This window comes from Nannospalax galili, unplaced genomic scaffold, assembly GCF_000622305.1.
Source record: "Nannospalax galili isolate Female #2095 unplaced genomic scaffold, S.galili_v1.0 scaffold772, whole genome shotgun sequence".
Classification (NCBI taxonomy): Eukaryota; Metazoa; Chordata; class Mammalia; order Rodentia; family Spalacidae; genus Nannospalax; species Nannospalax galili.
In genome coordinates, this window is record NW_008332097.1 from 1,330,816 (window position 1) to 1,345,316 (window position 14,501).

The 14,501-nt window shown below is 37.7% G+C and overlaps 1 protein-coding gene across 3 annotated transcripts in view; it reads right to left on the minus strand.

Annotated features, from left to right (window-relative positions):
* Slc30a9 (solute carrier family 30 member 9) overlaps window positions 1-14,501 on the minus strand; it is an 89,234-nt gene that overhangs the window by 41,567 nt on the left and 33,166 nt on the right. Inside the window, exons 3-8 of one of the 3 annotated variants that reach the window (XM_029560682.1) lie at window positions 13,022-13,078; window positions 10,184-10,283; window positions 8,983-9,075; window positions 8,533-8,615; window positions 7,196-7,254; window positions 170-237 (exon numbers count right to left, since the gene is read on the minus strand). In XM_029560682.1, coding sequence (XP_029416542.1) covers window positions 170-237; window positions 7,196-7,254; window positions 8,533-8,615; window positions 8,983-9,075; window positions 10,184-10,283; window positions 13,022-13,078 — 460 coding nt within the window. Of the gene's footprint in view, window positions 1-169; window positions 238-7,195; window positions 7,255-8,532; window positions 8,616-8,982; window positions 9,076-10,183; window positions 10,284-13,021; window positions 13,082-14,501 lie in introns of all 3 variants that reach the window. The other 2 variants (XM_008827213.3, XM_029560683.1) reach the window with 2 other exon arrangements.

A 14,501-nucleotide genomic window follows, 5' to 3' on the forward strand; every position in this document is an offset into this window, starting at 1 on the left:
CACATGGCAGCTCACACCATATAACTCCAGTTCCAGGGGGTCTGATGCCCTCTTCTGGCCTCCGCCAGCACCACATGCACGTGGTACACTTAACAAATATACATAAAATATTTTAACGTATTTTTTTTTAAATGTGTATGTATTTTAATTTTGTTTTTCCAAAACTTACATGCAAATGGCAACCATCACCACCTTTCCTGGTCCCTTAAGGAATACTGATGCTGTCCTGGAGCGTGGCTGTAAGATTAAAAACAAAAACTTCAAAATTTCCCAGAGAAGCACTATAACAAATGACCCTGACATAGCAGATTTCCTTTCTATCAAAACCTCTGAGTATCTATGCTTCCCTTTAAAGCCTTTTTTCCTTTTTTTATTTGTCTTTCTGAGACAGAGTCTCTCTGTAGGAACTCACTATGTAGACCAGGCTGGCCTTGAACTCACAGAGATCCGCATGCCTCTGCCTCCCAAGCGCTGGGATTAAAGGCGTGCGCCACCATGCCCAGCAAAATCCTTTTTATCCAAAATTTCCTTTTTAAAAAGTGTGTACATGGAAAGGAAAATGCATTTGGGCATTCTTCAAAATTATCAAATGTTAATTTTGTCCCTTTGTAATTCATGTCCTCCCTACTTCCAGAAAAGATCTGAGATGGCTACACAGAAACTAAAAGAGGTGCAATCACGAAAAATCTGTAAGAAGCATGTTTGAGCCAGAGTGTGCAGCAAGTTCAAAGAATCTGAATCAGAAATAGGCTTCATATACATAAAGGACAAAAGTAGGGCCACTGTGGCTGAAGCCCAGAGAGCAAGAAAAATGGCAGGAAGTGAGAAATGAGAAGGAGGGAGGGAAAGAGGCAGGAAGAAGAAAAGGGAGGGAAGGGGAGGGGAGGGGAGGGGGGAAGCATTCAAACAAGCAGGCTGAACCACTGGAAGCTGGCTAGTGATTTGATGGGGTTGGGCTTTGTGTCAATGGAAGTGCAATGCCTGGGAAGTAGTAATGGAATGAGGTATGATCCAGCATGAGTTTTAAAGAGTTTCCCTTGAGGGGGAAGAATGAATGAGTATGAATAGGAATGCAGGGGGCATGCCCCACAGGACTTGGAGACTGTATTAAGAAGCCTGACATTTTACTCTACTGGCAGAAAGAAACCACTGAACAATTTTACACAGAATTGGCACAGTCTGAGTTATGCTTTAAAAAGTTAGTTTATGATCTGATATGAGAAAACACAAGTGATGAACTGGAAGGGTATTCTAGGTAAGAGATGCTAGTAGCTCAGATTAGGCTAAGGCGTCAATAAAGGACACAGGTGGGCATGGTGGTGCAATGCTTTAATTCCAGCACTCAGGAGGCAGACTCAGGCAGATCTCTGTGAATTTGAGGCCAGTCTGGTCAACATAGCAAGTTCCAGGCCAGCTGTGGCTACAGGGAGACCCTATCTCAAGGTGGGGAGCGGTGAACACCCCTATCAAGGTGGGGGGCGGTGAACACAGTAAGAGGCAGCCACATTAGGGATATGCTTTATAGAAGATGCCAGTGGGTCATGCTAATGAATTTAAAGTATAGAAGGGCCCATAAAGAAACTAATGGGGGCTGAGGAGTTGGCTTAGTGAGTAAAGTATCTGCTTATGTAAGCATTAGCCCCAAGTTCAGATCCTTAGAAACATGTAAAAAAGCTGGTGGAGGGAATGTGCACTTAGGAAGCAGACACAGAAAGATGCTTGGAGCTTACTGGCTAGGTAGTCTAGCCTAATGAGTAAGATCAGGTTCAGTAAAGGACCCTGTCAAAATATAAGCTGGGGAACTGGAGAGATGGCTCAGCAGTTAAGAGCACTAGTACTGGCTGCTCTTGCAGAGGACCCAGGTTCAGTTCCCAGCATGTACAAAGTGGCTAGAAACCATATGTAACTCCAGTTCCAGGAGATCTGATGCCTTCATAAGCACTGCACACATGCGGTATACTTACATACATGCAAGTAAAATATTCATACACATAATATTTTTTTTAAAAGGTAGGAGAGCAATAGAGGAAGACACCTGATGTCAATCTCCAGTTTCTCCCTGTGCATATAGATGCATATACCACCTCCTTACCATGAAAAATAATCTCTAATATTTGAAAATTAGATAAATAAGTAGAGCCCTCTGAAAAGCAGACTGAGGAAGAAAAATTCATGAAGAGAAAAATACAAGAGAAAGATGGTCTTGGGCTCCTAGGAAACAAGGTCCACTAAAGAAACTGCTACTGGTGGTAAGCATTTGAACGTCCTCCCTTCTCTCATCCCCCTAAGAAGGGATTCCCCTCCCCCAGTTGCTGACCTTTGTATACAACCCCTTCCTCCTCCTACTGCCCTCTGGAGGTTGACTAAATTTAGTGATGTAGATACACTGGAAAACCTGTAAGAATGCTGGGCATGCTTAGTTGGAAAGTTGGATACAAAATTTGGTAAGTCCAAATAAGAAGTCATCCGGGAGGCAAAGAGTTGAGACAGGTTCTTGCTATGTGGTTCAGGCTGCCCTTGAACCTGCCACCTTCCTGCCTAAACCTCCCAAGTACTGGACCTCATGACATGGGGTTTATACTCTCGTGCAATAGGTGAAAAAAAAATGAGTGAAATTTGAGGTTTTTATGGGATATTAAACGAGACTTTGTTCTTTGTAAGTTACCACAGCTGATGGTAATTTTGTCCCTCTTGCTGGCCACAACAGGTCTTGAAGAGCTGAAGTGTAATTTGAACTTGTACTTTACACATGCAGTAATAAACACAACTTTGACTGATAGTGCAAAAATAGCTGAAGTGAGATTTCCAGTTTTAAGTGGTAGGATAGCAAAACAGTACAATTTTGTTTATCTGTGTGGTTTTGCTGTTGTATTTTTCTGGCACTTTGTTTTGTTTCAAGCTAGCTCTACAGCCAAGAAATTTAAATATCTAAATTCCACACGGATCACAGAGGAAAGAAGTAGGCTTCTGCCTTCAAAGGTCAGGCCTTGAAATACAGTCCAAAGTCAGTTGCCCCTAGGTTTATGCTGAATGGCCTTTGGGGCAAGAAAAAGAACTATGCAGAAACAAGCCTGGCCCATGAAGCTTCAACTTGAAACCAAATTTGTAAGCTATAAAATCTGACCATAGGTCTAGATTTCTGAGATCTCCTGTTTACTGATATAGAGCCTACATAATTTCTTTCTTTTTTTTTTTTTTTTTGGTCTTTTTGAGACTGGGGCCTGGGGAGAATAAAAGTTGTACAGAATAGTCCCTGAAACAGAAGGGAGAATGACGAAGATGTAGAACATAAATAGCCCAGCAAAGGTCCAAGGAATAGCAGTTCTCATTGTGGAGTTTCAAGAGGAGGTAATCAGAAACACATGGCTCTGCGGAATAGAAACATACTCCTCAAATAGTAGTGACTCCATTAGCAGAGCATATGCTGAGGAGGTGGAAAGTAAAGATTTCTTTAGAAGAAAGGTATGTGAATTTATGGGAAGGTTGAGACACAGAGGGAAAAGATATAAGATCTTTAAAATTAGAATGGAATGTAATAATTATAAAAACATTTACTGAACACTGCTCTGTTGAAAGGTGTAGTAAAGAGGGAAACATGTTGTTTTAACCAAATCAATGACAAGGCTCAAAGAAATCTAATGGAAAATCAAAATCTGGAAACGTGAGATCACAGGGAGCCAAGATCCACAGACCTCTTTGAAGGATCCTGTAAACGCTGCCCATAAAGTCTCAATACAAGAGTCAGAAAACTGCAAGTTTTTAAAGATCGGGATGACAAAAGGATGGTGATTACTGAAGCTGGATCTCCAGAATGCATTTTTGTATATATTTGAAAATTTTCACAATTAGCAGGTTACATTTGTATATTGGTACACATATAAAAAATAGGCCCTGTCTCAAAAAAGACCAAAAAAAAAAAAAATTATGATGAGCCAGGCGTGGTGGCACACGCCTTTAATCCCAGCACTAGGGAGGGAGAGGCAGGCAGATCTCTGTGAGTTCAAAGCTAGGCTGGTCTACATAGTGAGTTCCAGGACAGCTGGGGCTACAGGGAGACCGTTTCAAAAAAAAAAAGAGGGCCTATGAAATGGCTGATCGGGTATAGGTGCTTGCTGCCCAGACTGACAACCTGAGTTTGATTCTCCAGAATCCACATAGTGGAAGGAAAGAACAGACAGCAAGCTGTCCTCTGACTTCCACAGAAGCACCATGGCACATGTACACACGCACACTAGATAAATAAATGTAAAAAAGACAGATGTTGCCAGGCGTGGTGGCGCACACCTTTAGTGGCAGAGGCAGGTGGATCTTTGCAAGTTCAAGGCCAGCCTAGCCTACATAGTAAGTTCCAGGCCAGCTGGGGCTACAGGGAGACCCTGTCTCAAAAAAGACCAAAAATAAATTTTTTTAAAAAGACAGACGTTAGAGAGGACTACCAGGAAAAGCAGCAAAAATTATTCAAAACACCACTCGTTCATTTCAATGTGATACTATTACTGTGGAGCTAAACTTACCCAGCAGAGAGAGGTACAACTAGTGTTCAAAAAGCTTTCCTAAGAAATTCACAGAATAAGGATCCCAAGGGAAGGCACAAGGAAGTAGAAAATATTAAGGGGAAAATGCATTAAATGGACACTGAAAAATTAATTACCAGAGGGTGAACTATTCCTCTGATGAGAGAATGCTTTTGGCAGACCAAGGACATTTTGACTTCCTCTCTGTGAGAGTTCCCATGAGATAAAAAGAGTGTAGGGGAAAAAAAGTGTTTGTGTCAGAAGTAAAAGATATAAAGAAGGCACTTAATTCCAGCATGCAAGACTAGTCCTTTATGTTTTTAAATTTTTTAAAAATTTTATGTGTATGAGTGTTTTGCTTGCATGTATGCAACTGCATCGTGCAAGCAATGCCTGAGGATGCCAGAAAATGGTGTCACATCCTCTGGAACTGGAGTTGTTAGCTGCCATGTGGGTGCTGGGAATCAAATCCGTGTCCTCTGTAAGAGCAGCCAGTGCGCTTAACTGATGAGCCATCTCTCCACCCCTAGTCCTATGTTTTAAAAAAAGCAACTGCCTTCAGTGGGAAAGAAAGCACTCCTAAAAGGAACAGAATAGCAGAGAGAAATAAAATACTGACTTTATTCTATTATTATACAAATAAAGGGGCAGAAACTAACAGAAAGACATCTTACCTACAGCCTAGAATATTCCAAAGTCCCCAGATTTTAGAAGCTGTCCACTAGTAGCATCTGGTGAGATGACCGTAAGAACAGATACAAGGGCTAGGAATCACTTCTCAGGAAGCAAATGTCATGAGCCCAAGCTATTACCCACCAAAGGCAGTGACAGTCACCTTTCCAGCTCAGGAGAAATTCTAGTTCACAAGACATGAGAAGAGACTACCACCTACAAACTGTACCTTCAGTACTGTAGTCACACAGAGCTCAAAGAAGAACCAGATGAATGGGAAAGAGGAGCATCTCAAGATTTAATTTATAATCATCAACTCTGGCTAATTCTAAACTATGTGAAAAGAGTGAAGTCTCAGATGCTGTGAAGAGAAAAGACAATATGCATAGCTTGCCTTGCCCCAGACCTGGCATTAGCTTTGTTTGCTTGTCTGTTTGGAGAAAAGGCCTTACTTTGTGGCCCTGATTGGCTCTAATTTGTGGTAATCCTCCTGCCTCAACATCCCAAGTGCTGGGATTACAAGTATGAACTACTACAGCCAGCTATGGCATTAACTTCTCTTTCCCTCATTCCTTTGGGGGCTCCCTCGTCCCGTTCACCCCACCCCCACCCCCACCCCCATGTCTGTGTTTCTTCTAAGACAGGGCCTCACTATGTAGTCCTGGCTAGTCTGGACCTCATTATATAGGTCAGGCTATTTTTGAACATGAGGTGATCCTCCTGCTTCTCTGCCTTCTGAGTGCTGGTATGAAGAGGCCATGAGCCACCATGCATTTGGTATTATTTCTTGATAGAAAGCCCTCTCTCAGGCAAGTTTAAATGGAAAGTCTACTCTGGACATAGACAGTTTGGCATCTTAATCTTAGAAGTCTTTGTGACTTTGATAGGAGCCATTTCAGTGGGATAAAAGCAGAAATGAACTGAATTTAAGAGACAGAGGAGGTAGGATACAGAGTGAAAATTTTCTTTATTTCTCCCAAGATTAATTCTTTCTCATAGAAAGGGTAGTATTTAGACACAAGTGTAGATAAAAATCTGTATATCTGGTAACGAAAAAATGAGGTACTTTTACCAAATTACAAATGGTCTTTGACTTACAGGATTAGGCCCCTATAAACCCATTACAAGTTTAAAACATTGTAAGATGAAAATGCAATCAAAACATTAACGTAACCACTTAATCACAGTTTAGGCTAGCCTACTTTACATGAATTCAGAACACTTAGATTAGCCTAGAATTAGACAAGATCATCTAACACAAAGCCTACTTTATAGTGAAGTGCTGACTACCATTTATTGAAGACTGTACTGAAAATGAAAACCAAAAGGGTCATATGCACATGTTTGTACCCATCATCAAGTCAGTAAATTTAAGCTGAACCATTTCAAGTCAGAAACCATTTGAATTTTTTTTTTTTTTTCCCATTTTAGTATGAGGCAAGGTCAATAGCTGAAAGGTTCAAAAATAAGGTTACTGAAGTTTTGGGATGGGGAAAAGGTTCTACAAAAGCTATTTTACACAGTAAGATCATGTACTATGGTTTAACAAGACCATCAAGCCTTACTAATAATGAACATGTACTGATTCTATATAGCCAAATAACAAAAAACAATCAAGGTGGCTGCGCAGTTTTCTCTTCCAAGGGATGAGCTTTGTGTGCAAAAGCAGAGAGCCAGCAGTCTCAATGTTTAATCAGAATTAGAGGAGTGAAGATGAAGGAAATTAAGGGTATAGATGAGAGACTGAAAATCTTGCTAAAGCCTAAGAAAATAGGTTTTATTTTTATGTGCTTAAGAATCCTAGAAATTCATGCAAAAACAATTTTGTTTTTAATTTTCAAGATAACTAGACAGAAACGAATAGATGACGATTCAGTAAACTACAATGTGCTCAAGAAAAGGCTTAAATCAGAATACAGGCATGCTAGAAATTCACAGTGTATTGAGGAGTCTGTCAAGTAACACACACACACACACACACACACACACAATTTACAAGATATCCTTACCTTGGTATTTCCCAAGAAATCACCATATTCTCTTAGTATCTTTTGGTTTCTAAACAGTCCTACAGGAAATGGAAGATAAATTTGGGTCATACATATTCTTACCCATTGGTTTACAATAGCATAGCTATTCTCTTTAAGACTACGTTAAATGGCCAAGGATGCATTTCAATTGGTAGAGTGACTGCTAACATGCACAAAGTTCAGTTTCCAGCATCATATACACCAGACAAGGTAGCACACACAGGTAATCTCAGCATTTGGGAGGTAGAAGCAGGAGGATGAGGAGTTCAAGTTCACCTCTCAACTACATAGCAAGTTTGAGGTTAGCTTGGGTTACATGACACCCTGTCTCAAAAAAAAAGAATGTATTAATTAGATTTCTATTTGCAGATATGGAAAAATAGGATTACAATGGTATAAATGAAGAGCAAGATGACCAAGCATATGCATAGTGTCTTCTCATTTATATTAAGTTAAAACTTGTGAGTAGAGGGGCCTAGAGAGATGGCTCAACAGTTAAGGGAGCTAGCTGCTCAATCATGAACCAGAGTTTAGATCCCAGCACTACCACCTACATCAGGCAGGTCACTAATGCCTGTCTAACTCCAGCTCTATGGGATCTGCTGCCTTCTTCTGCCTCTGTGGGCACCCACGTGTGCACACACTTACACAGACATGCACAAATACATAAAAAAATAAATATCTAAAAATGCTGTGTATATAAATTTTAAAATGTACTGGATATATACCAAATTATCAGTAACGAAATAGCATTTCAGAAAATGAAAGGAAACTTACTACTCTTTGCATTTCTGTATTCTTTGTGTTGTGGTATTGGAGATCAAATTACATTCTTTTCTAAGTCACTAATATATACACTTTTGGCACAAAATGTAAAACACATTTTACATCACCCCAAATCTACTAACTTTAAACTACTGAACACAGTTCCCTGAGATTCTTACTCATGTTGAAAGTTTGATAATATCTGCTGAATAAATGAAGGTTGTGGCTGAACAAAGCAGGATCTGTCCAACACTTTTATAGTAACTACAATCTTTAAATCAAGTCTTAAGTGTTAAAGGTGTATGTCTAACAGAAGCTACAAACTGGTTTTAGTTCCTCTTATCATCCTAGAAAGTTATCAAGGAAAAAAAAAAGCCAAATGAACAAATTAATTCTGTTTTTAAATAAAATAATGCCCAAAGTGAAAAGAGGTGCTTGCTAGAACCAACAGAGCCAGGCCATTAGGCATGTAAGTGCTGCAGGATATGGGGCACAGTTCTTACCTACATGTTATTTTCCAATGAACTCCACTTTAAATTAAGAATACTTACGTTCTCTGTATTCTATTTCTGCTTCTCTGCGTAATTTTTTCTCTCTGGCAAGAGCTTCAAGGCTTCCCCAAACTTCCAGAGCTCTGTGCATACATAAACACATGCATTGTTACCACCAATGAACAATTTTAATTACTTTGTTATAATTACATTTAAACATAAAAGAACTATAACTTCATGAGAATCTTACAAAAAGTGTAAGATCTTTTCAGAGAAATATAAAGCACTTAAGAAACTTCTGAATTAAAATCTAAGCAATATGAGTAAACTCATTAGTAAATAAATAAATTTTCTTATAAATAATATATTTGCCTAACAAGTACACATGAGAACAGATTGCAAATAAGGAAGCACTGTTTTAGGGATGTGTCATTTTAAAGATTTTGTTTAAAGTGTTTTATAACCCCAAACTCAGTATGCATCTCTACAGTGAAATAATGATGCTCTTACTTTGCTTCCACATCTGATCTCAAGAATACAGTAAAGGAGTCAGTATCATCATGGGGACTTCGTCGTCTGATTTTTCGAAGTTGTTCTAGATCACTGGAGAAATAAAGATGTTGAACTTATTCAGACAACACATATAGCGTACAGATTAAGGGCAGTACACAACTACATTGATCCCTATCTTAAAAAGAACATATCTGTAACAGCTTCTAAAGATCAGTTTAAAGATGACATTTTTTTAATGGAAAAAATAAAAGTTTGGAGTAGTGCAGAGAAATGATCATTGATGATAAGTACCATGCTGTTCAGAGAGACCCAACTCCCCTATGGCCATGCTCTCCTGGATTGCTGGATCTCATCTAATCCCAGACACTAAGCAGGGCCAGGCCTGGTTAGTACTGGGATAGGAGGTTCAACTTCCTTATTGGTACATGTATTTTATTTGCTATGGGCACAACCACTGTTATTTTTAATATATGAAAAACAGTTAAAGTTAGAATATAAGAGATTATTTATTTATTTATTTATTTAGGTCTTTTTGAGACATGGTCTCTCTGCAGCCCCAGCTGGCCTAGAACTCACTACATAGACCAGGTTGGCCTCGAACTCACAGAGATCCGCCTGCCTCTGCCTTCCAGGTGCTGGGATTAAAGGCATGTACCACGATGCCACACTCAAGAATCATTTTTATTTAAAATTTTAAATAAGGGCCAGCAAGATGGCTCAGCAGGTAATGGCAAAGCTATCATATGATTACATGCTATTTATTTTGTTTTGTCTTAAATTTTGCAAACTTTATATACTTACCAAGTCACTATCACATAGGTATTTTATATTTAATCATTGGTTTTTCTACAGAAATTTCTGTGACAGCAATTGAAGATTACTTTTATACTAACCTAAAAATTAATTAAAAAGATAAAGGGACATATTATTTATATAAGGTATACTACTACAGTTTCTAAAATTATTGTACCTTAGCCGGGCATGGTGTCACACGCCTTTAATCCTAGCACTTTGGAGGCAGAGGCAGGCAGATCTCTATGAGTTTGAGGATAGCCTGGTTTACATAGTGAGTTCCAGGCCAGCTGAGGGTTACTGGGAGACCCTGTCTCAAAAAGACAGATGATAGATAGATAGATAGACAGACAGACAGACAGACAGACAGACAGACAGACAGATAGATAGAGTAAAATTACCGTACCTGGATTTAAGACAGAACTCATTTATCGCCCTTACTCCAGTGATGAAATTATTCTTAGTGTATTTTGATCCATACTCCCTCTTCTTAAGGACTGCTTTGACTAAGCCAGAAACAGAAGAAAATATGTAAGTATGCAGACTCAAAGTCTTATTTACAGATAAATATATGTTGAATTCCACAGAAAGTTGGGTTTTTTTTCCTGACACATAAAATGTTATCAGGGAAAAAGATATATCTTTCCAAGCACTGAATAGGATGGAATGACACTTAGAATCACCTAACTTTTATTTCCATAGTTCCTCTATACTTAATGCAAACATGCCAACCTTCCATCTAATGGACATCTTGTATCAGTATTGCTGTTCTGTTTAAATCAAAACAATTTAAAGTTGCCAGAGGTCTAACTGAAAATTAAATTTCAAAAAATAATTTCAGAGTAGTTCAGTGTTTTTCAAACTATGGAGTAAAACCAACATTCTATAAAAAGTCAAAATAGAAAGTAATCAAAGAATGCTGAATTGGGGCTAAAGAGATGGGTCTGTGGTTAAGAGCATGTGTAGCTCTTGCAGAGGACCAGGATCTGGGTCCCATCAACCACAAGATGGCTACCAAACATCAGTAACTCCAGTTTCAGGGCATCTGAAATCCTCTTTTGACCACCACAGGCACTGCATGCACAAGGTGTACTTACATCATGAAGACAAAACACTCATATACATAAAATAAAAATAAATAAAATATTTTTAAACAGAATCCTGAATATAGAATAAGCACTTTCATGAAATGCTTTGATTCCCTTACATGTAATAATATATGTCTTCTAGGTCATTAAGTAACATTTCTTTTGGACTATAGTTTAAAAAGCTTAAGGCCAATGGATTATTTCACATAACACAACAAAACTGGAGAAAACTCGGGAGTACTTCTATAAATCAAAATTACAGGGAGTTCATAGAGTATAAGAAAATAATGTCTTTTACTGAGCTATTCTCTTACTATCAAGTGTCAAACTGCTCACAAACAGGAAAAACTGCCAGACACAGACACAACAAATATACCAATTTGGATGAATTATAGTTACTGAGATAAAAATTATAACACTATTCTATGTTAATAGATCATATAGAACATAAGACTTTTGTCACATAATAGAGATAAATAACTTAAGCAAACATCTAAAAAACAAGATCTAAACAACACTCACGTTCCATTTCAAATTGCCACCTAAGCACTCCATAGTCTATGCCGCTATGTACCAATTCTAGTTTTCTGTTCTACTTTGAATTTGAAAGAGCAAAATTGATCTAAAATTATCTATCACTTCAGAGGGAGAAAAAAAAACCTTTTATCTAATAACATATCAACACTAAAATTAGATGCAAAAATACTTCTTACTAAGAATATGGTCAGTGGGGGTCGAGATGGCTCAGTAAGAGCATTTGCTGCTCTTGCAGAGGATCTGGATTCAGTCCCAAGGGATCTAACACCTTTTTCTGGCCTCCACAAGCACTACATGCAAGTGGTACACTTACATATATGCAGGCAAAACACACACATAGAATTTTAAAAGAAAGAAAAATAAACAGATTAATTTGATGTAATAAGTCAATGTACCAAAACTGTTATTTTTTAAAAAAATAATAAAATTCAATAAAATAGTCAAAACCTCATTGCAAAAATGTTATGAAGGAGTTCAGGTTTCTTTTTTGTACAAGTTTCAGTCTCCAAGGGACTTTATTCTGATCACTCTAAAACTCAAAATTCAGATACAATCTATTCTATAGCTGAACTATTTCTATCTCTCTTTCAAAAGATTTATTTATTTTTATTTTATGTGTATGTATGTATTGCCTACATGTAGGTAAGTACACCCGTATCATGCAATGCCTGTAGAGGTCAGAAGAGGCTGTTGGATCCCCTGGGACTGGAGTTACGGACAGCTGTTAGCTGCCATGTGGGTGCTGGGATTCAAATCCAGGTCTTCTGCAAGAACAATCCGTGTTCTTAACTGATGAGCCATCTCTCCAGTCCGATTGATTCTTTTTTTAAAAAATTCCTTCAAAATAGCCAGTAATTCCCGTTGGCCTACCCTAGTCCAGATGATAATGACTGGTATACTAGTACTGATTATTCTTTTTTTTTTTTTTTTTTTTTTTTTTGAGACAAGGTCTCACTAAATTTACAGCCCAGGCTGGCCATGAACCTAAGATCCTTCCACCTCAGTCTCCTAAAGGCTGTAATTTTATAGGCACATGTCATGACACCCAGTCTAATATTGATTATTCTTAATTATTTCACTATCTGCTATGCCCAATCTTCAAAATCACCCTAGTAAATAGGTCTCATTTTCTACAATCATATAGGGGAGTAAACTAAAGCTTGGAGGGTTAATTAAATTGCCCAAGGTCAGGCAACTAGTAAGTGTGAGAGCTACAAACTGAATCCTGTTTTGTCTGACACTGGAGCCATGATGCTTCTAATCACATAGACCTACTGCTGCCATGAAATAGTTGCTTTGAAGAAAATCAGAAACAGCTAAACTACCCGAATTTGAACAACAAATAGGTGAAAATATTGGCCTCTTGTTCTTTAATAATATTAATTTCTAAACTGATGATTTAGGTTCTTTAGACTTTTAAAACACTTGTGATCAGAATGCAAAATAAACTTCAGCAGAAAATTAGCTTATAAAGAAAATAAAATCTTATGGCCAACCTATTTAAATAAAAGCAAAATAGGATTACATTCCTAACAACAAAATAGAACTACATCCTCCATATAAACTTTTTAAATTTATATGCAGCCATAAAATAAAAATAGAATAAAACCCCTATTTACCTCTTACTTGGAGAGGGTCTTGCTTAAGTGGAGCTTTGAGTTCCGCACCTATGGTTTCTGCTGCAAAGTTTATTAAATATGTTTAGATTAAAGAGCTGCTTTCAAACAAACATCTAACTTAACAGTAGTCTATTTAATCAAGCAATGTATAAAAATGTTTATATCACAAATTATCTGATTCATCATAAAAAATAAGGGTAGTTAAACTTTATAAAAGTCAATTATTTCCATTAATGAATTAAAGGAAACTATAAAATCATTTCAAGAACTAAAGACAAAGCATTTAATAAAACTCAGCATCTATGCAAATGCGAAAGTCTTTCAGAAAATGAAAAAAGGATTTGCTTTAAAAGGTAAAAGAAACTTAAGACATTCATTGTATTGAATGGTGGCTGTTTAGATGCATTTTAAACACAAAAACAAAGATGCATAGAGTTATTCCACTTACAACTATTTTAGAGACAATATTCAAAGAAGAAAAGATGACTATTAAGTTGCATTGAGACAACTGTACTTCCATTCATTCCCCCTGAGAAACACTTAAGGTAAAAGATAAAAATAAATTGGAACCTACTTTCCATTATAATCAAAAGAAATAACCGGGTAAATTAATTGCTTAAATATTAATACCTCATTGTGGACCATATAAAATACTGTTATGAAAAGACAGATTTCAGCCTCTTAAGTGATAGAATTAGAGATAGAATTATACCACTGTGCCCATCAAGAATGATTTTGTAGGCAGACTATAAACAGCACAAGGGAGGAAAATGGGTAAATTCTACTAAATTAAAATTCAGAACATCTACTCACCAAGAAGCCCATTAAAAAAGGAGCAAGGGGGCTGGAAGGATAGCGCAGCCGTTAACTCTAAGGCTAACAACCAAAAGTAAAAAAGGAGCAAGGGCTAGAGAGATGGCTCAGCAGTTAATCTTAGGAGGAGCGGAATTCAGGTCCCTGAATCCACAATCAGGCAGCTCACAAGCACCTGCAACTCCAGCTCCACTTGGAACTGATCTGAAATGTTTTGGTTCTGAAGGTACCTGGCATGCGCGCGCGCGCACGCACGCACGCGCACACAAACACGAATAATAAAATAAATCTTTAAAAAAGAAGAAAATACTCAAATTGGGAGATGTTTCCAACAAATAGAATCAACAAAGTATTATTGAAAACACCTTTAAAATTTCTCCAGATCAGAAAGAAAATGTGCATTAAAACGAGCATTAGAACAAGCTTACATAGAAAAAGAAATGCATATTTCCAATAGATATAAGAAAAGGTGACTATTTCATTAACGGAATCCAAATGAAACAAAAGAATGCTGTTTTACAAACTTTAGAGTAGGAAAAATGAGAAACGACAGCACAGGATTTTAGTCAAGTAACGGAACCATGGAGATACATGCACTGCTGATGGAAACAGGCACGATTACCTATTATCTAACATGGTGAACAGAAATATAACTTCTGGCCCAGTA